General features: G+C 42.7%; 3 protein-coding genes across 5 annotated transcripts; all 3 read left to right on the plus strand.

The window, feature by feature from the left end:
• The first annotated feature begins 809 nt into the window (after positions 1-809).
• On the plus strand, positions 810-18749 carry LOC134028003 (ras-specific guanine nucleotide-releasing factor 1). The gene is made up of 27 exons (XM_062471303.1): positions 810-1407; positions 5946-6052; positions 6572-6719; positions 7322-7414; positions 7888-8141; positions 8256-8335; positions 8632-8825; positions 9041-9150; positions 9315-9433; positions 9569-9729; positions 9822-9885; positions 10008-10150; positions 10281-10363; positions 10599-10847; positions 12316-12689; positions 12783-12899; positions 14455-14625; positions 14739-14845; positions 15171-15283; positions 15378-15438; positions 15533-15636; positions 16168-16252; positions 16336-16533; positions 16676-16755; positions 16877-16994; positions 17114-17182; positions 17286-18749. The coding sequence occupies exons 1-27, from the start codon at positions 1132-1134 to the stop codon at positions 17376-17378; spliced, it is 3771 nt and encodes a 1256-aa protein (XP_062327287.1). The 5' UTR covers positions 810-1131; the 3' UTR covers positions 17379-18749.
• A 118-nt stretch (positions 18750-18867) lies between these two features.
• On the plus strand, positions 18868-23102 carry LOC134028004 (pro-cathepsin H-like). The gene is made up of 12 exons (XM_062471304.1): positions 18868-19000; positions 19213-19244; positions 19387-19492; positions 19580-19650; positions 19746-19850; positions 19973-20059; positions 21250-21305; positions 21413-21494; positions 21588-21656; positions 21762-21868; positions 22022-22147; positions 22335-23102. Exons 1-12 carry the CDS (start codon positions 18922-18924, stop codon positions 22408-22410), a joined length of 996 nt encoding a protein of 331 aa, XP_062327288.1. The 5' UTR covers positions 18868-18921; the 3' UTR covers positions 22411-23102.
• A 798-nt stretch (positions 23103-23900) lies between these two features.
• Positions 23901-27350, plus strand: wdr76 (WD repeat domain 76). 3 transcript variants are annotated; one of them, XM_062471186.1, is made up of 14 exons: positions 23901-24222; positions 24313-24351; positions 24441-24533; positions 24651-24709; positions 24854-24989; positions 25101-25205; positions 25300-25340; positions 25539-25692; positions 25828-25980; positions 26071-26186; positions 26287-26385; positions 26487-26639; positions 26778-26831; positions 26942-27350. In XM_062471186.1, the coding sequence occupies exons 1-14, from the start codon at positions 24043-24045 to the stop codon at positions 27189-27191; spliced, it is 1632 nt and encodes a 543-aa protein (XP_062327170.1). In that variant the 5' UTR covers positions 23901-24042; the 3' UTR covers positions 27192-27350. The 3 variants fall into 3 exon arrangements, with proteins under 3 accessions (XP_062327170.1, XP_062327171.1, XP_062327172.1); XM_062471187.1 differs by having other exon boundaries at positions 24869-24989; XM_062471188.1 differs by having other exon boundaries at positions 26287-26371; positions 26942-27037.
• Positions 27351-27933: the final 583 nt, after the last annotated feature.

Consider the following 27933-nt stretch of genomic DNA (forward strand, 5'->3'; position numbering starts at 1 on the left):
CCATGTAATTTTATGTTGACCTATTTTATGACAGCATATTTTCAGACTGAACAATTAAAGTTAGGCTGTATTCCTTAAGTGAGAACGTAGGCCGAGCCTCCAGCAGTGCACTCACATGCCTCCTCCTCCCTACATGAGATGTAGGGGTTGGGGGAGGGGGGATCTACAGGAGGTGCGGATCCTCTCAGCTACTACAGAGAAGTAAAAAAAAAAATGCTGATTCAAACACTTGGCTTACTAAGCCTACTACTCCACGCTACTCAACTGCAACAGTGTTAAGACATCGAAATCTCCCCTATTGTATGCATACAAGAACCATCTAAAAGCAAACCTGAAGTAAAAATAACATGGACTTTCAAAGCAGACCAGTCCAGAATCAGTGCTGGCAGCAGGCATACAAGCTATAGCATTGGCAAATGCAGGTAGATGAACATTACAAGTAATTAAACGAGTCACTAAACTTACATTATTGTAGATCATTGGCGAAACGAATAGAAAATGACAGCTTTATCTCGGATGATAACGCTGACAGGGGAGAGCAGAGTGTCAGAGATGAGTTTGTTTACTGGTTTATTGGGTCTTGATCGTATCAAATTAAGGAAACATGTGATCATTGTTCCCTCTTGAAAATCTAAATGCATGCTTTTGCATTGGCATTTGATATGTGACACTCCATCTTAACTTTCAAACGGATCTCGTCTTATTAACCCTGATGCTGTGACCCCCTCGTCTTGATAGTTAGTGGCTCTGTCCAAGGTTCTGAAATCTGTGTCTCCTGGGGTACGTCACATGATTGCGCTTCCTCCCTTAGCGCGAGCAAGATGCGGTGTGCGGGCACTTCAGTCATCACCATGAACAATTCGGGTCAATGGAAAAGCGCTTTCAAGACATCGTCCGGTTTAGCACGCGCTGAGATTATGGAATTTGTTGTTTAGGACCATTTCTTTCTCGGCTTTGCAGATTGTAGATGGTTAGTCTATTTTCTTTTTTCACTTGAGCATGGCAGCTGTGGATGGGCACACAGGAGTGCTACTGAGTGCTGCCCAACAAGTCGGAGACTGTTAGGAGGGTGAGGTGCTAAGAACATGTAAGCATCTGCAAACATTTCCTCTGGTTGGAATCAAAGCAAAAATGCAGAAAGGAATGCGACTTAATGATGGCCATATCACCTATCTGGCTCTTCTGGCAAAGAAGGATGGCACGAGAAGAGGTTGCCTGAGTAAGAAAAGCTCAGATAACACAAAATGGCATGCCAAGTGGTTCGCTTTGTTGCAGAATATGTTGTTTTATTTCGAGAATGACTCGAGCTCGCGCCCCTCAGGACTATACCTGTTGGAGGGATGCGTTTGCGACAGAGCGCCGTCACCTAAACCGTCTCTATCAGCTAAGGAATGCTTAGAGAAGCAGGTAAGACTGAAATTACAAGGAGTTAAGTTTAATCATTCTAAACGTGTTTTTGAGATAATGTTGTATTGTCTAAAGGCTGAGAAGCATAATTGTGCATGATGGGTACCCGTTTTACACAACGGTTGCCATTCTAATAACTGCATTGCTAAAGACGGTAAAAACTCATGACACTTCCTGTATTATTTCCATGTCTTGAAAATAAAGTTGAAAAGCCTTAACTAACTACAGTTGTAGCTGCTTATCACGTCAACAACTGGCCAAGGATACTTTGATTGCAGTTTACTTGGCGTTCAGTGTTACGTAATAACAATGTTATTTTTTCATTAGCACAGTCATTGGTGAACTTCACACAGTAGGCTATTACTTTTAATACAATTACGATACATTGCTGTCACAGACACCACAGAGTTGCATGAAAATCAAAATTTAGAAAAAAGACGAACAAGTTCTTGTGGTCTGTAGTTTTACGTCCAATTTGACATTTGAAATGTATATTTTCTTTCTTTGCATAATCTTCTAAGCACATATGAGCACGCTTACGAGTGATATGACAAGGGCAATCAAAAACTTAAACACTATCCAAACTTCGTGAGTCGCCATCTTGTGGATAAGACATGCCCCATCGCTGTCCGTTTGACGTATTGATTTAATTCCTCGTGCTGATATTAATAGCATCCTACCTTGGCAACTGCGTCTCCTCGGTTTATAGTCGCTTGTTTCGTTAAATATCCCTTTCATTATCAGAACCACGCTAACCAGAAGCCAAGCAAACCAACTATGGTCATCCCTTTGTTTTCAAACCATACGACTAAAAAGGACATGCGATCTTAGGCCTTTATAAACGTCTGAGTTCCTCGTGATTAGTGAAAACATAAACCTTTATCAAGATTGCATAACTAGAAATCGCCTGAAGATGACCAAAATACACAACATTCAAAGTATCAATAAATAACTTTAGGATAAGTGGTGCCGAAAACCTTTCTACACGCACAATTAAATCGTCAGGAAAGTCACTGCTCACAATAGATGCAGAAGCTGCCAAATAGCCAAATGCTGCATGGGACCGCAGTCACCTTCCTAAATCTACGCGGATGGCTGAAGTCTGCTCAAGACAAAATATCCCAGATTTGCAGTAATGTGAAATTATTTGACACATTTCCTCAGGGAAATCACCACACTTTTCAATCCCTCACCCACATTGCTAGAATACTAGTTTTCCTATATTTTACAGTGGTAGAAAAAAAGGAAAAAACAACATCACAACATGTTTATATAAAAAGTGAATCCATTACCAGGGCTACAGCTTTAGTTTAACAAAGTGAATTCCATTCACTATATTGACAAGTGCAAGTCGGTGTGGCCTGTAAATGATTGCATTGAGTGATGAGAAGCTTTGATTAACTGTTGATTATGCAGTGGTTCTGATGGGTGGTTTCAGTCCTCTGCCACATTCATGCTGTCCCAAAATTATGATCCTCAGACATAAGAATGGGTGAAGTAAGCCTTTAGTTCTGGCAGAAAGGGAACACTTGCATCTTGATGTATCAGGAAGCATTTTTTTTGGCTTCTGTTGCTTCTGCTGTTGCCATGGAGAGAAGTCTTTAGTTTTTTGTCATTGCAGTCTTTAAAACAATGATTTCGTCTTTCCTAATTTGATGTTGCTGTCCAATGTGATGAAACAGGCATCTTTTGATTGAGGCAAAAAAAATCCTACCTTTTGTTGATTACTTTTGGCTTCAGTGATTGGTTAAGCTAACACAATAGAGTGAAGTATGGATGTTGTCATTCACTCTGATGCATCACTTTGTTGTGACTCTGACTAGATTCATAGCTCTGTATTAACTTTGTAGGCTTATGATTTTTTCATGTCTTTTTATTTCTGCCACGAATAAACTGTGTGAAAAGCTAGTACGTAGATACTTTGCCGTGTAAACTGAAAATGCAGGTATCTACACCAGCACATCAATTCATGTCAAATGTGTCCACTGGCAATCTAATTTGCTATCTGGAATCACAAACAAAGCACAAACAAAACTACAAACAAAATTTCATATGATCATCTGAACAGTTGAAAATGACAGCCATTGATGCAGCTTGTTTTTACTTCTCATTTTAACAGTGAAATCAATTGTTTTTAGAGAAAATATGTTACACTGATTCTTTGGTACCCTACTTAGTTTTTTCTGCTCAGTATGCTTTGCCTTGACACAAAAGGATTTCCTTGTCAATAGGATTACCTTTTTTATACAAACAATATGTTTATAGATTTCTCAATAATAACAAAAACAATGTATAGAACAACAATACATCTGGAAACAAAGAAAGGGAAAGTAAAACACATAGTGCATATATGTACCTACACTAAGTATACACACAGTCATATGTAATATCAAGCATTGTTTTGGAAAGGCTCAGTCAGAATGACAAGGAATGTAGATCAATAAATATATAAAGACATAAAAAACATAAAGAAAAATAGGTTAACCTTTTGAAGTGACTGTGTGGTGTTTGTCTGTGTCTGTGTCTGTGTGTGTGTGTGTGTGTGTGTGTGTGTGTGTGTGTGTGTGTGTGTGTGTGTGTGTGTGTGTGTGTGTGTGCGTGTGTGTGTGTGTGTGTGTGTGTGTGTGTAAAATGGATGCATTATGTGTGTGTGGTTGTGTGTGCAAGTTTGAATGAACATAACATGATTGCTACATTGTATGTTCCTCCATGTCTCAGTGGGTGCAATCCATCAATCCAGACAACTGCTAAAAAGTTTAAATGAGGACACAAGTCATCAATCATCTGCTGGTTGTTAGCACATGGCACATGCCCCAAGGAAAGTGAAATAACACACAAACAGTAATTATAGTATTAAAAAAAGTAATAACATTGGATATTTTTGGTCTTTCAAGCTGTTTTCTATCAATTCTACAGTAAATGTTGACACAATATCTATGAAGTGACTGGTTGATGGTGCAATGGTGTGGGTTTGTTTGTGTTGCCTGTTGTTTTTAATCAGACGGTGTAGGGGTAGACACTGAATGTAAATCCCAGACCAGTGGTCTGTCCCTGACCAGCCAGCCACAGAAAACCACAAGAGTAATGGCCAGTCTGCTGGATCTTATCTGTGTGTGTGACACGGTGAGGGACAACACAGAGAATGGATGCCAAGCCAACTGCCACCTCACCTCACACGGCTAGGGCTTTTTATAGCCCAGGGTTTTTCTTTCTTTCTTATTTTCCTTCTTTCTTTCTTTCTTTCTTTCTTTCTTTCTTTCTCTCTCTCTCTCTCTCTCTCTCTCTCTCTCTCTCTCTCTCTCTCTCTCTCTCTCTCTCTCTCTCTCTCTCTCTCTCTCTCTCTCTCTCTCTCTCTCTCTCTCTCTCTCTCTCTCTCTCTCTCTCTCTTCTCTCTCTGTCTCATTCACACCCCCAGTCCCTATCTCATTTCTTATTGTATTCTTTGAGTGTTCCACTTTTAAAATGTTCTTATTCCCTATTTTAAAAGAGCTGCATTTAAGCCCACCGTTACTATGGCAACCCCTATTTGCATCTGAAAAAGTGTGTTTGAAGGGCCAACAAAATGTGCAACATGGCTTGGCATTGTGCTTCGCTTAGCAAATACTCTGCATTTGTTCAGAGATGCATTTTAATGGGGGTGGTGGTGGTGGTGGTGGTGGTGGGGGGGCAGCATTTAATAAAGGATGATATGTTCACTATCTGAAAATCAGAACAAGTGGAAACGATTGATGGGCTGTGATGTTTCTCTCCAACAGATAATGTCTCTGGCAAATATAGACTTCTGCACGCTAAAAATAGCTCCCTAAAAGGCTTGACACATCAATTCACAGGAAGCATAGATGGAAACAAATTATTGACAAACTGTGTTATGCTGCTTATCAGGAAACATGGAACATTACCTCTCACACACAGCTGATTGGCTGCTTAAATCCAATTTAGTCTAACATGTTGGATTAATACAATGTGAACCCAAGTAAATATGATGTTATTTATAGTGTTTAGGAGGCTGCCTCGCAAAGCTAATATTTAAGATTAGCGAGAGTGTTGTTGATGTTGACTGGTGGAAAGGCAAGAGGGCGTAGAGTTGGGTGATTGTGCTTGTGACTATGTGGAGACAGAATATAGCCAAGCAATCGCAGCAAACATGGTACTGCTCGCACCGAGACAGAGGTGAGTTGCCAGGTAACAGGTGGAACATACAGACGGTATGTAATGAATCTCCCAGGACTTCATCTGCTGATGGCTCCTCTCCCAGGAGATCAGTGTTGATCTCCACACATCCTCACCTGTTTGACCTAGAAAATATCCTGTCTTGACCTTTTGTGCCCCTACGAAACGTTCTTTTTAGGTAAAGACTGCAGCAAAATGGAACATTATGCAACGGACTAACGCAAAACAACACTGTAATCCCTCCCATGCTCCCTTTATATTGGGCTGAACCATATCTAGCAAAAACACAGTTGAGCCACTCGTGTGGAGGCTGTATTTGCGAGGGTTTTCTACGAGGTTAACGATGCTCCTGTATGCCTGTGTTTCAGTACTACTTCACGGTCACTTTCAACCATGACAACCAGAAGGCCCTGGAGCTAAGGACAGAGGACGTGAAGGACTGTGATGAGTGGGTGGCAGCAATAACACAGGCCAGGTACCCTGGTGACCCGTAACCCTCACCTCTGACACCTGAGTTGTTACTAAAACACAAGGACGATGCCTTTACTGAGAGCAAGAGGCTAAGCAAGGTTACAATAGTTGAGAAATGCCATTGTTGTTAGTGTCAGGCACAACCATTGAAACACAGTTAAAATCTATTGATTTCTCAGATTAATTAATAATCTTGTTGATTTGTGATCAGACAGGGCCATTTAATGAAGCAGGGTTTTATTCAAACCCCCCCCGATTTACAGTATTGTAATGTGCAGAGTGTAATGTACAGAATTACCATTCATGTTTTAGAGCCAGATAATACACAGATTTTGCTGAAGGTTCATAGTATTTTGCAAAATCTTGCGACGTGTGTGTGGCTTGGTGTTGGTTTGCTTATAGAGCCTCTATCTGGCCAAACACACATTGATTTGAAGTCTGGCTTTGCTTTGATAATCCCATCATGAGCCATGTGTACTAATGAGGTGCTTACCGTGTGTGTATTGCGTGTGTGTGTGTGTAGTTACAGGAACCTGGCTACTGAACATGAAACCCTCATGCAGAAGTATCTCCACCTACTCCAAATAGTGGAGACAGAGAAAACAGTTGCCAAGCAACTTCGACAACAGATAGAGGACGGTGAAATTGAGATAGAGCGTTTAAAATCTGAGGTAACTTCTATTGTAATTTAATGCTACTCTGTGTATTTGTATATACATATCACGCGAGGGCATGTTAGAACATGTGTGTGAACATCTTTTAAATACAGTTGAGTTCTGAGGGAGACTGGAAGCACGATATATGTACTGTCTGGTTGAAACCTGTTGAAACCTATAGGAAACCTTACAAATTCAGTGTTGAATGTTATGTTTCCTCTGCACTGTATAAACCAGATCAAATACTTTCCCTTCTCTTTAATGTGCTAATGAAGAGCACCAAATTAAACGTTGTGCTCAATATGCATGAATCAGGTCCTATTGTACCTGCTGTAGCCTTCTCCAGAGTATTATAATGAACAGTCTCTGTCCTTGCATAAGCCATGGAAAAATTTAAGACAGCAGCGCCTGCCACTTATTAGCTCCTAGATTCAGCTTGGTAATGGCTTAAGGCCTACTGTTGTCTAGAATGTCATTTGTACATAATTGTTTTGCCCAAAATGTTCTCTTTACATTTTTCGATTTACAATTAAACTGTTATTTTGACAAATTGCAGTGCCAGACATTACTCGTTATTTTACGGAAAGACTTGAGTGTGTTTTGATGGCTTTGGTTAGATTGCTGGACTGCTCAAGGACAATGAAAAGATCCAGTTGAGCCCAGAGGTTCCCCCTAGTGATGACGACACTGAAATCAAGAAGATCAAAAAGGTACATTTTGGTCACCACAGCGTCCACAGCGTGCTCATAATCACCACCTGTTAAACCACCTGGTTAAACCACCTGGTTAAACCACCTGTTAAACCACCTGGTTAAACCACCTGGTTAAACCACCTGGTTAAACCACCTGGTTAAACCACCTGTTAAACCACCTGGTTAAACCACCTGTTAAACCACCTGGTTAAACCACCTGTTAAACCACCTGGTTAAACCACCTGTTAAACCACCTGTTAAACCACCTGGTTAAACATACGTTAGTCTGATGGGCGAGAAGGTTTACAAGTACAATCAGTGAATATTATTCAGCAATATACATATCAGCAATATGTATCAGTAAACAATACATATAAACAATACATACCACCTACAGCAATGCAAACGTCTCATAGACTTGACCAGTCAACCTCCAATCTGGATGATGTTTTCAACCTTTGCTGTTGCTTTGCCCTTGTTTACCTGGGCAGGTCCAGAGCTTCCTGCGAGGCTGGATCTGCAGGAGGAAATGGAAGACCATCATCCAGGACTACATCCGCTCTCCCCACGCTGAGAGCATGAGGAAGAGGAACCAGGTGGTGTTCAGCATGCTGGAGGCGGAGGCCGAGTACGTCCAGCAGCTCCACATTCTGGTCAACAACTTCCTGCGGCCCCTCCGCATGGCCGCCAGCTCTAAGAAGCCACCCATCACCCACGATGATGTCAGCAGCATATTCCTTAATAGGTTGGTGAAACTTACTAAGACAAGTCATTTTGGAGTGATTCGTAAAGTTTAAAAGTTTTAAACCTAATTGTCCAGAGAGTTCCAATGATTTCCCCCCTTTTGTTCTCTCTGCAGTGAGACCATCATGTTTCTCCACCAAATATTCTACCAGGGTCTAAAGGCCAGAATAGCCAGCTGGCCAACTCTTGTTCTGGGTAAGAACTCTGTGTACTGTATGATGGCTGAGAATTTGTCCAAAGTACAAGTTACTCTGAGACTTTTAGCTCAAACTAAATAATAAACTGTCTGATAAGCAGTCCAATTTAATTTACCAATAATTGCACTACCTATTTTCCAGAAAATCCCACAAGTTAAAAGCAAATAGAAATATTCCCCAATATAAAATATATATAATCCACAATCAGACAAAATATTTGTTAAATATGTGTTTCTATGAGAGATGAGGAGATTTTTGGACAGTAATCTGATGGAGGGCCTCTCGTCTCCACAGCTGATCTGTTTGACATCCTGCTGCCCATGCTGAACATCTACCAGGAGTTTGTGCGTAACCACCAGTACAGCCTGCAGATCCTGGCCCACTGCAAACAGAACCGGGACTTTGACAAACTGCTCAAGCAGTATGAAGCCAAGCCTGACTGTGAGGAGAGGACCCTGGAGACTTTCCTCACCTACCCCATGTTCCAGGTGAGAGCACTGAAGCACTAGTGTAGCCTGGCTGTAGTAAAGTGATTCACTGCACTGTGTAGTCATCATACACTTACTCTGTATTCTTGGAAATCGTTGACTTTGGTCTGTGTGCTAACAATTAGTTTGGGGATACTCTATACGTGAAATCTATAAATTCTCAGAGAAGTCCAGGAGAGGGAGATGTGTTAACACATGTGTGTCTCCCTGACCAGATACCTCGCTACATCCTGACCCTGCATGAACTCCTGGCCCATACCCCCCATGAGCACGTAGAAAGGACCAGTCTGGACTATGCCAAGTCTAAACTGGAGGAACTTTCCAGGTACAACATAACTCTCCATTGCTAAAGATTGAAAGTGCAGTACAGTCAAAATAATGGAGCGCTGATTTGATAAAGTATTCAAAGGCTTTACTTTTCCTGTATTCCTCTAATGTAACACATGAAAAATTCAGTAGTACCTAAAGATGCGTACATTGTCACCTCAGGATCATGCACGATGAGGTGAGTGAGACCGAGAACATCCGGAAGAACCTGGCCATCGAGCGGATGATCGTGGAGGGCTGTGAGGTGCTGCTGGACACCAGCCAGACCTTCGTCAGACAAGGTGAGGCCAGAGGAACCGCCAGGCCACACACTGAGACACCATCACTACAGGGTGTTCTTTTGATCTACGCTGGTGACCAACGTTGTGTGATGGAAGCTCATCTCAATGCATGTGTGTGTGTGTGTATGTGTGCAGGCTCCCTCATCCAAGTGCCCATGAGTGAGAAGGGGAAGATCACCAGAGGGAGACTAGGCTCTCTGTCTCTGAAGAAGGAGGGAGAAAGACAGTGTTTCCTCTTCTCCAAACATCTCATCATCTGCACCAGGGGCTCTGGAGGGAAGCTGCACCTCACTAAGGTACAGTCATCTACATACAGCGGGTATTCACAAGGCTAGAAAGTTCATGTGTCAATGTAAGATTTTCTCTCCTGTCCCACCCTTCCACCCAGAATGGAGTCGTCTCCCTCATAGACTGCACGCTGATGGAGGAGCCAGAGGGAACAGATGATGAGAGTAAGTCAAAAGTATTTTCTTTGTAAAAATGTTTTACTGTTGTTGTATGGAGGACATTAACAACAGTGACATTGTACCATAGACAACAAAGTAAAAATAACATAAACATCCTCTGGTCACAGCCAAACCGGAGAAAAGTGGCCAGGATACAGAACACATGGACTTTAAGGTCATCGTGGAGCCTAAAGACAGCCAGTCCTTCACTGTCATTCTGGTTGCATCGTCACGGCAGGAAAAATCGGCCTGGACAAGTGACATCAGCCAGGCATGTCCGGATACATCGCTTCAACTGCTCAGTTTGCGTCTTGACTTGTGTCACCCAGCTAATGATGAGCTAGGCGTAGCATCCCTTCCTTTGTGTGCTAACTGCGTGTGCCTTCTCTTTTGTCACGCAGTGCATCGACAACATCCGTTGCAATGGGCTGATGATGAATGCGTTTGAGGAGAACAGCAAGGTTACAGTGCCCCAGATGATTAAGTAAGAGCCAGACACTAACGCAGTAGAAGCTCTCATAAATCCTTTCAATATTTCTGTATAATGAAATGAATAAGACTTTATTTATATAGCACATTTCATACAAGAATTGCAGTTCAAGGTGCTTTAATGCGCTATATAAATAAAGTCTTATTATAATGAAATTAGACTCGTTGGTTAAAATGACGCGGAAATCCATGTGTTCACACCCGTGCGTGTTGGGGTGTGTCTCTCCCAGGTCCGACACCAGCTTGTACTGCGACGACGTGGACATCCGCTTCAGTAAGATGATGAACTCCTGCAAGGTGCTGCAGATCCGCTACGCCAGCGTGGAGCGTCTGCTGGAGAGGCTGACCGACCTTCGCTTCCTCTCAATCGACTTCCTCAACACCTTCCTGCACTCCTACCGCGTGTTCACCAGCGCTGACGTGGTGCTCGACAAACTCATCACCATCTACAAGAAGCCCATCAGTGCCATACCTGCTCGGTGAGAGCCGGAAAGCATTCTGTCTGGGTTCTGCCAGGGTTCCCCTGGGTTCCTCAGTGAGGCTACTAGGATTAAGCTGGAAATTTACATATCTTGCAAGCTATTTGTGTATTTGTTCTTTCTTGGGAGTTTACCTGAATCACTAGAATCCTTTATAGAATAGTTTGACACACAAGGAGAAGTGTAAACATGTGATCTAGACATACGATCCAGCTGATTTGTCAGCTTGTGGTTTATTGGGAGAGCTTTGAAGAATACTGTACTGTATGTGTCTACAAATGATAGGGCCTGTGTGTTTTCAGATTCTCCGTAACTGGCCCACTATGCTATCATATCCTCAGAGAGTGAGAGGGGGATAGGGGGAGAGAGGGAGAGAGTAGAGGTGGGAGGGGAGACAGAGAGAGGTCACACAGTTGATTCACTTCTGTGTGTTCTACTCGCCACCATCGTAATTGGGCCCTGCACTCGTTTTTTTCTCACTGTCTTTTTCTCAGTCTCTCGCTTTCTTTTTCTCTCCCCCAAAGACTCCTCCCCTTTTACTTTATCAATCTCTCACGCATGCACACCAGTGTGTACATACACACTCCTTCTCTCTTTCTCTCTTGCTTTATTTCACTCTCTTTATCTCTCTTTCCCGCTCTCCTTTTCTTTCTCTCTTTCTCTCTCTTTGCCCTCGTCTGACCATCCCTCTCTCCGCTGCACCGTCACCATAGCAACCAATCACTCTGCTGCAGGACCCCACCCTCTCCCTCTCTCCCTCTTTCCCTCTCTCCTTCTCTCCCATCGTCTGCAGAGGCTCTACAGTATTAAATATTGATGGCGGTGCTTTGCGCCCAGACCCCCCTCTACTCTCCTCTGTGATTCAACCGAGGAGGAGACACAACATGGCCGCCGCCACTGCTGCAAACGCCACACAGGGCTGGAGGCTCCCCGCTCGCCCACTCCCAGCAGCCCCCACTGTGGTGGAATCCATTCCTGCCCTCTTCCTCTCCCCACCCCCACCCCTCTTTTGAGCTCGAGCTCGGTTGCTATCTCTCTCTGTCTCTCTCTCCACCTCTTTCCCCTCTCCCTCTCTCGGTGTCTCAGTGGGCCTCCCCTGGGCTGGTTGCTGTTGGCAGCACCCGTGCCTCCCACACTGTCACTTGACACACTATTTATAGGCCTTCAGAGGGGGTGGCTCTCATTGCTAGGAGGAGGCTGTCTTAAACAATGTAGCTTAAACAAAAGAGGCAGAAGCTCCCATAGAGCCTCCGTTGTGAACACGCTCCCGCGTTCTAACGCCACAGCCCCGTGATTCCTCTCGCAGTGTCTCCTATTTTTGTCTAAGCGACGACTCCACACAGCAAACCCCCCACTCTTCTGCATCCTCGTGTCCTGTGTCGATCCGCGTTTAAAACAAGCACTATTGTTGATGTCGATTTCTCTCTCTCTCTCGTTCTCCTCCTCCTCCTTCTCCTCCTCCACCAAGGTCCCTGGAGCTGTTCTTCGCCAGCAGCCAGAACAACAAACTCCTGTACGGAGAGCCTCCCAAGTCCCCACGCGCTAGCCGCAAGTTCTCCTCCCCTCCCCCGCTCTCCATTACCAAGAACTCGTCGCCCAACCGTCGACGCAAGCTCTCCCTGAACATCCCCATCATCACAGGGGGCAAGGCTCTGGACCTGGCTGCGCTAAGCTGCTCCCCCAACGGCTATGCAAGCATGCACTCCACCATGTCCCCCTTCAGTAAGACCACGCTGGACATCAACAAGCTGTATGTGTCCAGCACCATGGCCAGCAAGATTCCAGACGAGGGGGAGACCAAGGCCGACGGCAAGGCCGAGGAGGCCATCTTGAACAAACAAGGTCCGAGCTGCTTTGAGGAAACACCAGTAGGAGTCTGGTTGTAAGATGGTATGGGGTCACTTAATGGCTTATATTGTGTGTGTGTGTGTTCAGATTTGTCAGTGAGGGAGGAGTGTGACGTGGATCCTACCCAGAGTGACGAGGCTGAGACTGAGATGTCACCCCCCAAGTCCCCCACTACACCCAAAAATGTAAAGTCCAAAAACTCAGGTGTGTATATGTTTACGTATCATAATCATAATACGTATAATACACATAATACGCATAATATGTACCATAATATCAACATACGTTCCCCATTTCACAATACTCTTTAATGATGTAATCTAATCGATATAAAACTCAAAATGTTTTGGGTACAAAAATCAACCAAGCCATGAAGTGCACATCTTCGTAGATGTATCTATATTTATATCATTTGTATTAAAGTTTTTGTTAGTTTGTCACTGTGTAAAACCACACCCCCAGCTAGTGTGCAGGGATGGGCCCAGTAGTCAAGCAGAGTTCATCTTCAGTGCTCACTTACACAGTGCTGGATACAAGGGATGCCAGTGCTTTTTGTGAGTAGGAGGAAGGAAACCTTGTACCTTAGCAACCATGTGCGTGTTTCTCTACGCCGCCCCCGGTGTAAGGAAGGCAGGCAGGCGGGCAGGGAGGCAGGCGGCCAGGGAGGCAGGCGGGCAGGGAGGCAGACGGGCAGGGAGGCAGGCAGGGAGGCAGACGGGCAGGGAGGCAGGCACGGCACACTGGCAGGCTGGGCAGGCAGACAGGTGGGCAAGCAGGCAGGCAGACAGACAGGCAGTCATGCAGGTGGACCTGCAGGCAGGTAGGCAGACATGCAGTCAGGCAGGTGGGCAGGCATGCGAGTGGGCAGGCATGCCGGCAGGTGGGCATGCATCATGCAGACAAACAGGCAAACAAGCAGGAAAACAGAGGTGGTTAAGCCTTCTGGATTCTGGTCAGAAAGGAAGGTAGGCATATAGGCAGAAAGACAGATAGACAGTAAAGAATACTGGAGTGCAGTTCTAGCTGAGGGGGACACGCGATGCTAAGGTTCACAGAGTATTGAGTGTATTGAGTCGTGCACTCCCTACACCCCTCTCCATTGTTAGCGTGTATATGCCTGCGTGGACTGCTCCTCCTCAGTTCCACCCACTCCTGCTCTGTACATAGGAGACAAGGACAAAATGCTGCATTGTGAGGCGGAGAGCAGGATCACATCACCTTTCATGTACGGGAAAAGAGAGAGGAGATTTCACGAACAGGCTGTTGTCTTGAAATGTCATCCTCCAACTATCCTGTACAATAGTTCTTCACAATCTCTTTAGAAGTTGAGGGTATGGTAGCATTATCAATACTGCACACGTTTTCAGTGGAGATATGGGAATGCATATGACTACAGTGAAGGTGCGATGTATTTTTCCTGGATCTGTGCTGCTCTCTAGTGGCCATGAATTATAATTATATAATTATAATGACTGATCATTTTCAACATTTATAGGCCAAATATTATTGTTTCCAAAGACATTGTATTGTTATCCCCCACCGTGGATGGAATTGTGTGTGTGTGTGTGTGTGGGAGGGGGAGATATCGGTCTGCCTGTGTTTGTTAGTACGTCACACTGCAATGTTTACTTTGTGCCACAAGGGGGCAGTCATTTTGGCTACAAGTCTGAAATAAAAGTCTAAAAGCATCAAGCTGCAATATAAAGGCAGTTTTTTGTAAAGATTGTTCACATGTTCTGTACTGTGTTCCATCCCCCAGAGTTCTCTCTGTTTTCTTTCAACAATGGGATGGTTGTGTCATCGTGCCGGGAGCTGGACAACAACCGCAGCGCTCTCTCTGCTGCCTCCGCCTTCGCCATCGCCACCGCCGGCGCCAACGAGGGCACACCCACCAAGGAGAAGTACCGCCGCATGTCCTTGGCCAGCACAGGTTAGCGACTGTTCCGCTCCCTGTTCAAAACCTCGGCCTTCCAGAACCACTGTCTCTATATTGCACATGTACAAGGGCGTTGATTGATGTCATGTTTTTTATCTTGGCCGTAGGCTTTCCTACAGACCAGAGGAATGGGGACAAGGAGTTTGTCATCCGGAGGGCTGCCACCAACCGGGTCCTGAACGTGTTGCGCCACTGGGTGTCCAAACACTCCCAGGTACACTGAACACAGACTGTGAACACCTAACATCATCAGTGTACTGTAACAATGCAGCATGGTTTAGCTTTCACTTTTAGAAACCAAAAACTCAAGTACAAGTACAAAGCGTTTGGCAACTCTTTACTCCTTTTAGCAACATAAACCTCAGTGTGCTGAGGTTTATGTTTAAAAACCCATTTTTCATGGATCCTCAATGAAAGAAAGCAGCCATGCATGATTAATCAATAAACTCCTGGATCTAAAGGCTTTATGTCTCTGATACAATCCAAGACTGATACAATCCAAGACTGATGTCTAACATGTTGTCGTTTTGTTTCTACAGGACTTTGAGCTCAACACTGATCTCAAGCTAAAGGTCATCAGCTTCCTGGAGGAAGTGATGCATGACCCCGAGCTCCTGACCCAGGAGAGGAAGGCTGCTGCCAACATCATCAGGTTTGACCCAACACAACTAGAATATGCCAACCTTTACACTTTCAGCTGGACTATTTCCTTTCAAAGTTCGTGAATGTCTTTGTTTTGTGTGAAGAACGCTGACACAGGAGGACCCGGGAGACAATCAGATCACTCTGGAGGCGGTGACCCAGATGGTAAGGTTAAAGAGGCAGTTGGTTCAGAGTGATAATCTTATACCCAAGATAGACGTTTGGCTCTGACAGTGTGTGTGTGTTGTGTTTCTCCCAGGCCGAGGGCAGTAAGACAGAACCGTTTGAGAGCCACTCGGCCCTGGAGATTGCTGAGCAACTCACATTGCTGGACCACCTGGTCTTCAAGGTCATCCCCTACGAGTGAGTGTGAAGCGGAGACAACACACCGGGGCTGCCGACTGTCACGCATCGGCCATGAGACGCACGGATTCCAACCAGTTCACACGCTCTCACGCCACACCTTGTATTTCTCACGCTGAGAAGGCAACGGCAACCAAGTAGTCCTGCTAACGTTGTAAACAGTAATGGACGAGGGGCAGGCACACGGAGTGAGGCAACATAGACACGCGAACACCTGTGAAATCTCGTCTCGGGGGGGGGTCTGGGGGGGGGGTTGCTTTGTAAGCAACAAAATTTGGGTTGGCCCCACCAAATTTCACTCCAAGGTTGTTGATTTTTTAGTTGGCAGCCCTGACATACACATTAACGCCCCATGTACACACACAACATACAACGGGGGTATTGTGTCAATTGTGTCAAACTGATCAGCCGGGCAGATAACTTGCTTGCATATGTCGCATATCCTGCTGTCTGGAATAATCCCAATAACAATCCATGCGGTTAGGTTGCCGTTGACTTGTTTTTTAAAGTGCCTCATCCTGTACTCCACAGAGAGTTCTTCGGCCAAGGCTGGATGAAGAACGACAAGAACGAGAGGACTCCATACATCATGAAAACCACCAAGCATTTCAATGATGTAGGCACCCATTTACCTCAACCAAAAATCACCTCCAATTCGTATTCTATCTCGATTCCACATGAATACATTCTTATTTGCAGATTAGTAACCTGATTGCCACTGAGATCCTGAGATGGGATGATGTGAACATGCGGGTGACGATCATGGAGAAGTGGGTGGCAGTGGCCGATATCTGTCGCTGTCTCCATAACTACAACGCGGTGTTGGAGATCACGTCCTCCCTCAACCGCAGCTCCATATTCCGTCTGAAAAAGACCTGGCTCAAGGTCTCTAAGCAGGTAGACATACTTGGCAGACTTGCAAAACCTACAGTTGTGATCCGTGGTGTGATGACAAGCCTTTGAAATATTGCTTTAAAGGGAAAGGGCCTTTTTGTTGGACCTGTCCTATATTCCTGTTGACATACTGTTTTACTTCTAGACCAAGACAGTGATTGACAAGCTACAGAAGCTGGTGTCATCCGAGGGGAGATTTAAAAACTTGAGAGAAGCTTTAAAAAAGTAAGTATGTTAGCAGCACGTTTAGTGTTCTTTCATGTGTGTGTGTGTGTGTGAGTTTATGTGTGTGTGTGTGTGTGTGTGTGTGGATCAGTTCTGACCATCTCTGTGACCTGTTCCTCAGCTGTGACCCTCCGTGTGTTCCTTACCTGGGCATGTACCTAACTGATCTGGCTTTCATCGAAGAGGGGACACCCAACTACACTGAGGACAGTCTTGTCAACTTCTCCAAGATGAGAATGGTAATCCATGTCCCTTCATGATACAATAACCAGTTGTACAGTGCTCATCATAATATGACTACAGACTGTTCAACTCTGTACTGTTCTATACTGAGTGTGTTTATATATTTTCTCTGCAGATATCTCACATTATCAGAGAGATACGTCAGTTTCAGCAAACAGCCTATAAGATTGATCATCAACCAAAGGTAATACAGTATGTTATGTTCAACTGTTTAAAGTTTACGGTTACTGCACATCAGGTTTGGGACTGATACTGTAAATTGACCAATTCTTTCTCTCTCACCTCAGGCGGTGCAGTATTTGCTGGACAGCAGTGCTGTCTTGGATGAGGAGAGCCTATATGAAGCGTCTCTAAGAATTGAGCCCAAAACATCTTCTTGAAGTGGGCCCTGCTCTGTTCAAAGCCTATGGACTGTACAGGGACATAGTGTACATAGATGACTATTTGTATTAGATTATGTTAGAATGTGTCCCAATAGTGTGTGTTCCCCAAAGGACTTGTGTATAGAGTCGTTATTAGACATTCAGTAGAAGGCTAGCAAGATTTTATTTCTACAGTTACACACTACTTTCTATGTTATTTCCTGTATTATGTCTTAATTCATCATATGATGTTATTTTTCAACCACAGATAAAACAATACATCAACATCAGAGTACAATATATCAACAAAATGTGAAATATATATGTATCTAAATGGAATGTTCAGTGGGGTTCCCCGTTCATGAGAATCGTGGGACACAAAGAGTATAATTATGATAATCAAATCCCACATTGTTGCTTATGCTACAACCAAGAGAGAATTCCTTAATATCTTTGTATCATACGTTATGACATCAGATGTAGCCGTTTGGATTCATCCAGTACAAAGTAAACACGTGATGCTAACATGAGTCACAAGTAGGTTGCGATTATGTTGCTTTGCAACCAGCAAATGTGGCTTCATAGCGGGTGTCTTATTATATCCTATTGGACAAGATGACTTTGAAATGTAGGCAATGTATGTAGCAAATATAATCAATTGAATCAAACCACTTAAGGAGCCAGAATGCCCACATGTCACTGATATAATGATGACAATGGCCATGGTTTATTTTCTCTTTACAGTGCATTGTGGTTTATGCCTTATCACAATCAAATTACAATAACTTAATAAGACTATATCACATATATGTAAAATATTTTGTCCTACACTTTGCCAATGACGCTGAGATGTGCTGTGTACAATATTGTGTACAGGCAGTTTAATGCATTTCCTAATGTGTAATGTGTTGAAAGCATATCCCTAACAATTTGTTATCAAAATGTTCCAACTCTTTTATGTGTATGATATTATATAACACAAATGTTAAAGACAACTTTTAAGTGTAACACATACTGTATCCTGTCTATATAATTGTTTTAGCAGGAATATAGTAATATTGTGCTTATTCTTTAAATATTTCTATGTATTTTTTACAAAGCTTTGTATAGAAAAAACACCCAAAGCTCAAGTGGCAGGCATGTGCCACTTTCACGTCTTATCCAAACTATATAGAACAGTATGTGTAGGCCTACTGTATTGAATTCCCACTCATGCACATGTGAACATTATTTAACACAGACGCGTAACATGGTTGCAATGAGCAATACCCAGTGGTATGACAATTATATTTCAGTCCTATTTTAACAGCTTGAGAAGTATTTCCAGTTTTGTATAAAACTGTTTTCTTTCCTGGTTACCTCTTGTTAATAAATCTATTCTATCTCAGGGGGAGACGTATTTTCAAGTGTGTCAATCTATTGTGTCTGTGTGTGTCTATTGTTATCACAGGCAACGTTTGGGTAACAGTTTGATCGCTTTCATAACTGACTGACATAACAAAAGGAGTTGGATCTCCATGTCATGTGATTCATAACGTGCTTTCGAAAGCATTAAATAAGTATGGCGCTGTTGAGCGCCACGTTGTTTACGCTTGCTCTTTTTAATGTGGCAAATTTGACTCCTTTGAATTTACCTGAAGGTAGGCACATTTCAGAAAATTATATTTCTCGTTGCATTACGTAGCTGACCTGCATGGAAGCTCTGAAGGGTATCACGTGCCCCCTGTGCAGCTCTTGTTTTGATAACTTCGTGAAATCATCAGATAATTTGCTCTGAAAGGACAGGTTTTGTTACGTTTTACTCTTCACTTCACACAAAGCGCCACATCTAATTGTTTTGTGTTTCTTGCAGATGAATATCGGTTCAAAGAATGGATGTTACAGGTTTGCAGTAGGCTTGTTTTTATGAGCCACAATTATAGGCTACATTTGTTGTGTTAAACATTAGGCCTATGTATAACATGAATCTATAGCTTGCCTTTTACACTATTAACAACAGTATTTTAACACTATTTTCCACGTACAGTACAATAGAGCCTATGACTTAGAAGACTATTCCCATCGGCTGCAGATATTCACCGAAAATAAGCGAAAAATCGACCGTCATAATGCACTGAAGAACTCTTTTAAAAGTACATAAACATAGCAATTGCAAACATTTGACTATTCCCTATTCATATATGGTAAGTTTTAAACATTTTTTTTATTTGAACTCTTAGTGGGATTGAATCAGTTCTCTGACATGACCTTTTATGAATTCAGGAAGACCTTTCTTTTGACAGAGCCTCAGGTATGTGCGCGAATTTTCATTGAAAAGTCATTTAGATTAAACTAATGGTTTTGATCCAAGCTGAGACCAAGCAAGCCAATGTTTGTATTCATCAGAACTGCTCAGCCACGAAAGGGAGTCATATCAGTGGCAATGGGCCTTACCCAGACTTTGTGGACTGGAGAGCAAGGGGAAACTTTGTGACCCCTGTAAAGAGCCAAGTACGTTGAATCACTTCTCTTTCATATATTTAACAAATGTATGGACTTGTTTAACACACTCAGAAATGAACAGCAGTAATTGTTTTTACTGATATGAAATGTTCTATTCTAAATCCCGTCAGGGTCACTGTGGAAGTTGCTGGACCTTCTCCACCACAGGATGCTTGGAGTCTGTGACAGCTATTGCCACTGGAAAACTTCCACTTCTGGTGAGATTTATACAATATTGACTCACCACTGCACTGTTCTTTGGTTCTGAGGAATACAGTGGCCAATTTTTTACTTCATATAGTCCCCTATTTACAAGATAATTGAGCCACACACAAACAGACAGTCAGAGAGTCCTGCCTTCACAGTTAGATGTAATGGAAATTCTACACATCAATAGAATGGTTTGTTTGCTCTCACCAAAAGTATACACATCCTTCACTCAAGTACAGATACTAATGCTTAAAAAGTACTGACTACACCTTTTCACTCAAGTTAGAGTAGAGTATAGTAGAGTCCTCATCAAGTACTCAACAAGGATGCAAACCTATTTTGATTATGAAAATATTAGTTCAACTTTCCTAAACCTTTTTTAAAACCTTTTTTTCAAAAATATTTTTTCAACCTTTTGAAACATTTTTTCACACACAGTGAAAGGAGAGGAGAGAGGAGGAGAACAGATAAGCCTAAAACAGAGTAAAGCAGATTAGAGCAGAGTACAATAGAGTATAGTAGAGTCCCTATCAAGTCTGCCTTGCTCCATGGTAACTTTGTAGACTAGTTTACGTTTGTTGTGCGTGATAGCCAGGAAATGAAAAAAGGCGCGCAATGACAATAAATAATATTGCTCATGCCACCAAATACAGATTAAAACTAAAGTAACGAGCCTTGCTTGAAAATAGAAAAAAAGAAAAGAAAGAAAGATGAAAAGATAAGTAAAAGATATGTAAAAGAATTTAAGGAGTGAAAGTAAAAAGTTGTCAGAAAAACAAATAGTGAAGTAAAGTACTGATACCAGACAAATCTACGTAACCCTTGTGTTATCTTCGGGTCATTCTGACCCATCAGTCATTGTGACCCACTGTCGTATTGCGACAACTTTACCGCATACAAAAACAAAGTGAATAATTTTCTTTTAACCGTTGGGCTGTCTCAGACCCCCCACATTGCGAAGGTTAAAAGAAAATGATTTGTATTTGTTTTTGTATCGGGTAAAATTGGGGAAACACAACGATGGTTCGTTATGAACCTTTGGGTCATGTGACCCGAAGGCAGCACAAGGTTATTAAGTACAGTACAGTAACAAAGTATTTGTACTTTGTTACTTTCTATCTGCTTACCATTATGTGCCCGCTGCATGGTTATTGGAGGTGCTTTTACAGTACGATAAAGATTTCCATTATCATTTTAGTCGGAGCAGCAGCTGATTGATTGTGCCCAAGACTTCAACAACCATGGATGCCTGGGGTTTGTGACACTTGAGACATCTTAATATGATCAGCCCTTTCTATATTTAATTTTTACTTGGACAATCTGACACAATGATTGCAATACAAATGATGTGCTTTTTTCAGTGGACTCCCGAGTCAGGCATTTGAGTACATTAAATACAGCAATGGACTTATGACTGAAGATGACTATCCCTACGTAGGGCATGTATGTAATTTGTGTCATCCATGTAAACCTTCTATTTTAATTTTGTTTTTGGATAATATACTTAAGCCATTTTCATGTATTTTCATCCTGAAGGACAAGCTTTGCAATTTCAAGCCCGAGTTGGCAGCTGCTTTTGTGAAAGACGTTGTCAACATAACAAGTGTGAGTATGATCTGATTGTCCCACAGCTTTTATCTGCAATACACACCACAGCCTTTCATTATTTTGTTCATTTACTTTTTCATTTTGCCACTTTGCCAATCGCAGTATGATGAAAAAGGCATGGTCGATGCTGTGGCCACACTCAATCCGGTCAGCTTTGGCTATGAAGTTACGTCTGACTTTATCCACTACAAGGAGGGCGTTTACAGCAGGTTGTTTGTTAACATTTTCTGTCTTTGCTTTAATCAACTGTGTTTCAAGCAAAGTTAACATGAGGCTTTCTTACTTAATATTACAGGTCACCTTTTGTGTAGTTAGTATTCCATGGTCTAAAGTCATTACTATTTCTCCTGTTACTTTTCCAGTACTAAGTGTAAGAACACTACAGACACGGTGAACCATGCAGTGCTGGCTGTGGGATACGGTGAGGAAGATGGCACCCCATACTGGATCGTGAAAAACTCATGGGGATCAACCTGGGGAATGGATGGGTAAATAGACTAGCCTACTTCTGTTTAGGTTTGGGATGATGTGATGATAAAAAGGACGTATGTCCGGTGGTCATTCTGTAGTACATCACTCTAGCAAGCAGGCTTGTCACGGTTTTGTAACCTGTTTCTTAAGCAAAACATTATATGTGAATACATTCAGATTTTTCTTCTCCTGTTCCTTCCTCAGATATTTTAAAATTGAACGTGGGAAGAACATGTGTGGACTGGCAGCTTGCTCCTCTTATCCAGTGCCCTTGGTGTGATCAGTGATGAAGAAAGTGTTTTGTCTGTCTCTTCATAACCGGAGTGACTAAGTTCAGTTGAGTTCTGGATTTTAATAAGTATTTATCAATCTGCAGATTGGGAGAGAAAACCAGACCTCTGACCATAAATGACACCAGACTTAAGTCTCAATCATGTCTCTCTCTGCTCTGAAGGCCGGAGGACCATCTTTTATAGGGCACAAGAATGTAAACACAGATAGTGACAGTCAGGAAGTTATGACGTTACATCAGTCTCAGAGAAAGATTCACAGCTCCCAACACATGACAACTCTCAGACTAGAGAGATCATAGTTGGAGCCCTCCTTGTCAAGGGACGTTTACCCAGTACTTTCTCCTGACCCCGAACATCTATTAACCCTGACACATAGACACAATCTACTCTTATTAATAGCAAGCTCACATGAGAACATACTAACTAGTATCCAATGACTAGTTCTATTGATTAGTGAATAATGTAATCACACAGGAAATCCCAATTTCTTCCACATCAGTATCTCAAAGAACATAGTGTGCTGAACTCAGGAAAGATCTGTCCAATAAGATACACACTGAGTGAAAAATACATATGGTACAGTAGGGCCTACATAATTGTAACTGCAACTTTTCTTAGACTTTGTTAAAGGTATAATGTAAGATATTTTCTGTAAAATAAACGTTTTATCCCTTATAAACATGTTGTGTAAGCTATTAAAGACCTCTGAGAGTGGTTTAGCAACACAGACAGCTCAGTGCCAGGGGAATGACGACATCTCCTCTACGGGGAGTCAGATGGCTAAGCGGTTAGGGAATCGGGCTATTACTCAGAAGGTTGCCGGTTCGATTCTGGCTGTGGAAAATTACGTTGTGTCCTTGGGCAAGGCACTTCACCCTACTTGCCTCTGGGGGGGAATGTCCCTGTACTTACTTGCTAAATGACCAAATGTAAATGTCTAATATTGGAGCCTCCCTTACTTTCCAATCAATTATTGTGTTCTAGCCAATTGTCTTCGGCAAAGTGTGGCTTATTCATTGGTTTATTTTGTGAAGCCACTGTCTTTGAAAAGCTGGTTCGAACTTAATGAATGTATTAATTACAAGTGTGATTATGCTCGACATGTTCTCTAAGCTCAGGTTATTTAAAGGGACAGTTACATAAACTTATTACAGGTCAACATGATACGTGACATAGGCCTACTACTTAAGATCCAAATGATTTGAAAACACTGGAAATGTATTACTTTTTCTAGCAAAGGTACAGGATTGGGCATATATTGAGTTTCTGACACCAGCATAATTTGTGAGTAGGCAATATGCTGATACATTTTATGCTTTTCATGCTTCATATGTCAGGGATTGATTACCATAATAGTTTGATCTACATAAGCCTGTCTATTGTAGACTAGGTGGTTACGTGAAAAGTTCGAGATGTCCTGGATGACGTTCATGTCCATCCAATCACTTTTGTGTTTAGGCTACAAAATTCTCACGCCCATTGATAGTTCTGATCTCGCCACAACAAAAAAGTTCGCTAGCTCCCAGTCAACAGAAGCTACCGTGAAGACTACATAACTTTCGTGTGACTGTAGAATGCTGTGAAGCCTTTGTTTCTCACAAATTTTACATAAAAAAATCATGAACCATATTAAGGAAATGACTCCACCTGCGGACAATGATGATGTTGGTGGACTCCGACGTTCTACAAGAAATAAGGCAAGAATGAAGCTTACAATTTTCGCTCCAACGACTGAAGTATTTACACGAAGGAGAATGAAGTACAGCTCCAAAGACAATAATAAAGCAACTAAAAGAAAGGTAAGTTTATGAAACCTGTTTAAGATGGCGAATTGCTCCAAAGTCTGACAACAATCTAAACTTACATTTTTACCTCACCATTTAAAAAAGGTGACGCATGTGGACTCTTATATTGAAAACAACGATGCCGTAAGTGATCCTGTAAATATTAAATAGGCCAACAAAATGTTTGATTTCTTATAGGTGAGTTATATTGATTAATGATCTGAACATTATAGGGCCGACCTAGAGGTCTGTCATCTTATGAACTCGAACGATTAGAAAACATTCGACAAAACCAAGCTTTTCTGTCTACCATCAAACTGTTTGAGGTATGTAAAAGAAAATGGGCTAGTATATTATTAGTATTTCATTGATCCATGCAAGAAAATGTCCTATTCACAATTCTAGAGATGTAATTGACCAAGTAATGTTTTTCCCATTCAAAGGCAAGAGAGGACCTGAATCAGACAGCCACACCAAAACCCTCACAGAGAGGTCGCAAGAGGTGGGTTGGCTGTATGTTGGTGTGTGCTATGTCCATGTGTAGTGTCACTTTAATGATTAGTTCCAGACTGTGCAAGATAAAATGGCATATAGTCATGGCAGGTTTGGCTAACATGAGCATTCACCATTTGACATTCACACTAAGGAATCCTGTGTGCAGCAATTCAAAGAGCTCTGTGAGAGAAGTCTTGCCTCCACGCAAGTCCCTGCGCCTACAGAACAAAGATGCTGAGTCACTCTTGCTGCCCCCAAAAAGGCATGCAATGACGTCCAGTTATAAAGTAAGTGACTGACAGTCAACTCATATCTGCTGTTAAAATAGTGCAACTTAAGAAATGACATTTAATTGGAAGCCTTTTACACATTGTAAAACCTTATTAAACCTGCATTAGAAGCCTTCACCAACTCAGAAACCAGAGGGTCCTATCCTAATGGTCCCACTTACCCAGGAGGACTGGAGCCCGCTACCCCCAGAGCTAATAAAGCTGTGGACTGAGGTGGGAATTCATTTGTCATCACATGAAGCCAAGTTTATCTCCAACTTGCTACTTGGTCTGTGTAATGATGTTGCTGTATCCTCTCATTGGTTAGGTCTCGGTAACAGAAGAAAAGCAGGCGTTGGATCTGAAAGGGTAAGTTCACAAATACTGAATGGGATTTATTTGGTACTGCGCTTGCTCTGCATGACATTGTGTATATTCATTAGCTTCTTTCTTTTTTTCTTGCGATATTGTTGAGTCAATTATCCCTTATGTGTCCACCTCTAGCTAGTTCAACAAACTGATAAAAAATAAAGGATGTCATTATGACAGACGGTAATGTGGTCCTAGGTACAGTGATGCTCTGAAACGCTTGCGGACGGACAAGGCTCGAGTGGTGAAGGTGGTAAAGGATCAGATTTTCTCTGCAGCCTTCCATCCTTGCAACAGCCACCTGCTCTTGGCTGCAGGAGATAAGTCGGGTCATCTGGGACTGTGGAGTCCTGTAAGCTTCCCTCTCCATGACCCTTTAGTTGTGTATGCCGTCTGAGGGCATCGATAGTGCCATGTTACAGTTACAAGCTGGGCATGGTAGAATAATGGTGACCATATGTGGTGTTGTACGTCTAATGCTCTCCAGGACTGTGACTGGGGAGTTGATGGCGTGCTCCTGTTTGAGCCCCACCTGCGTCCGGTCAGCTGCATGGCCTTTTCCGCATCGTCCGACCTGCTGAGTCTCAGCTATGACGGCACGCTACGCAGCACCGACGTAGAGAAGGCGGTTTTTGATGACGTACGCTGGGACTGGGCTCGCCGTTGCGTCTTGTTTTAACGTTCCTTCTCCGCATTCACATTGGTATGCCTCCTCGCTTCCTCCACCTAGGTGTATCGCGTCAGGAAAGGATTACATACCTTCGACTTTCTGTCTCGTGACGGCTCCACGCTAGTCGTTGGTGAATGGAATGGGGATGTCGCAATTGTTGACAGGCGGACACCCGGGTAACTTACTACTTAACTTAGTTATTTGTTTTCTCTTGTTTGAACCTGGATTTAAGTTGCTCATCTAATGGGATAAATCTGGATGTTTATATTTACACAGAACTTCTTACGAATCCCTCCGTACGCTGGATTCTAAGACGATTCGCTGTGTCAGTGTCCATCCTGTTCACAAACAGTACTTTGTGGTAGCTGAGAACTGGTATTGTATTACATAAGCATGGAAGATCCTCTTGAAGGACGGGGCAGAATTCCGGTGTTCAGGACATTTCTAAGTCAACGTTTCACGTTGACTCCATTCAGGGACGTGAGCATTTACGACGCCCGCTTCTTGAAAAGCGACTCGATCCAGGCGGTCTCTCAGCTGCACGGTCACCCACTCAGCATCTCCAGTGCCTACTTCTCCCCCAACACGGGGAACAGAGTTCTCACCTGCAGCTTCGACAACAAGATCAGGTGAAGCTGTCTAATCTTAGTTCATGCTCCTATCTATAATAGCAAAAATGGTACTAATTGCTGTAGGACTGGCCTGGTTGCATTCAAATGTGTGTTTGATTGTATTCAGGCATAATATGTATCCTTCTTTTTTTAAAGGGTGTATGACACTTCCATTATCACCTCCAATGCTCCACTTCTGACCTCGATCAAGTACAGTAAATCCGTCCACTTGCATAAACTTCCTCTCGGGCTCAGGTTCTAAACACCAGGGTTATGTATCGTTACAATGAAAGGGTGTATATTTGTTTGTCTGTTTGTAGACATGACATGCAATCAGCGTGCTGGCTGAGCAAGGCATCCTGGGACCCTAAGCAGGAGGACTGCTTTCTCGTGGGAAGCATGGAGAGACCGTTTAAGGTGCAGGTTTTCCACGAGACCGGCCAACTCCAGCACTCTTTAAGGGACAAGGAGAACCTGACCACCATGCAGTCTGTCACAATGTTCCACCCCAGCAGGAATGCTGTTCTTGGGGGCAACTCTTCTGGACGCCTTCATCTCTTCACTGACTGAGAAAACCAGAGCTGCTGTTCTGGATTAAAAAACACGAAAGTGTTCGTGGAACTTATTGTTCGCTGAATTTGTTCGCATTTATTGTTTTCATTAACCATTGTGAATTCAGTTTTTTTATTCGTATACTTATATATTAAATAAATATGAAGTTTTCACTTTGTTGTGATTTCAGTTTGGTTGTGATAATAAAGGAAACTGGGGTGTGCTACAGTGTCTTATCGCTAGATGGCAGTGTTGCAACTTGTACCAGTACTGTATCCAGTAAAAAAAGAAAGAAGAGCCTGGCATGTACAGCAATTTAAGAATATATTATATTTATTGATAAATCAATTGGATACACCAGTTTTCAATCTGATTAGAAACAATGCAGTCTTAGTTGAGGGTAACAAATGTAGAATACGTGCTTATAGGATCATCTGTGGGACAGGATCAAATCTCCGAGTCACAGCACTTGGCTGTAATTGACTGTCATAAATAGTGGATTCATTGCAACGCACATCCAAATCACATGTAAATACACTACCACTGGGTGGGGTGGTGCCACAGGTCAACTACTCTGCAGTAACACACACAGGTCATCTGATGTCATAGGAAGTTACATTTAACTCATCTGTGGCACTGATGGAATATAGGCAACCTGGAACGCCACTTAAGAGACATGCACTGATCAGCAAGTTCATCGGGAGAACATGACAAACACCTCACATGTATTACAATTGGGTCTTTGGAAAGATATATTTGG

This window comes from Osmerus eperlanus, chromosome 10, assembly GCF_963692335.1.
Source record: "Osmerus eperlanus chromosome 10, fOsmEpe2.1, whole genome shotgun sequence".
Classification (NCBI taxonomy): domain Eukaryota; kingdom Metazoa; phylum Chordata; class Actinopteri; order Osmeriformes; family Osmeridae; genus Osmerus; species Osmerus eperlanus.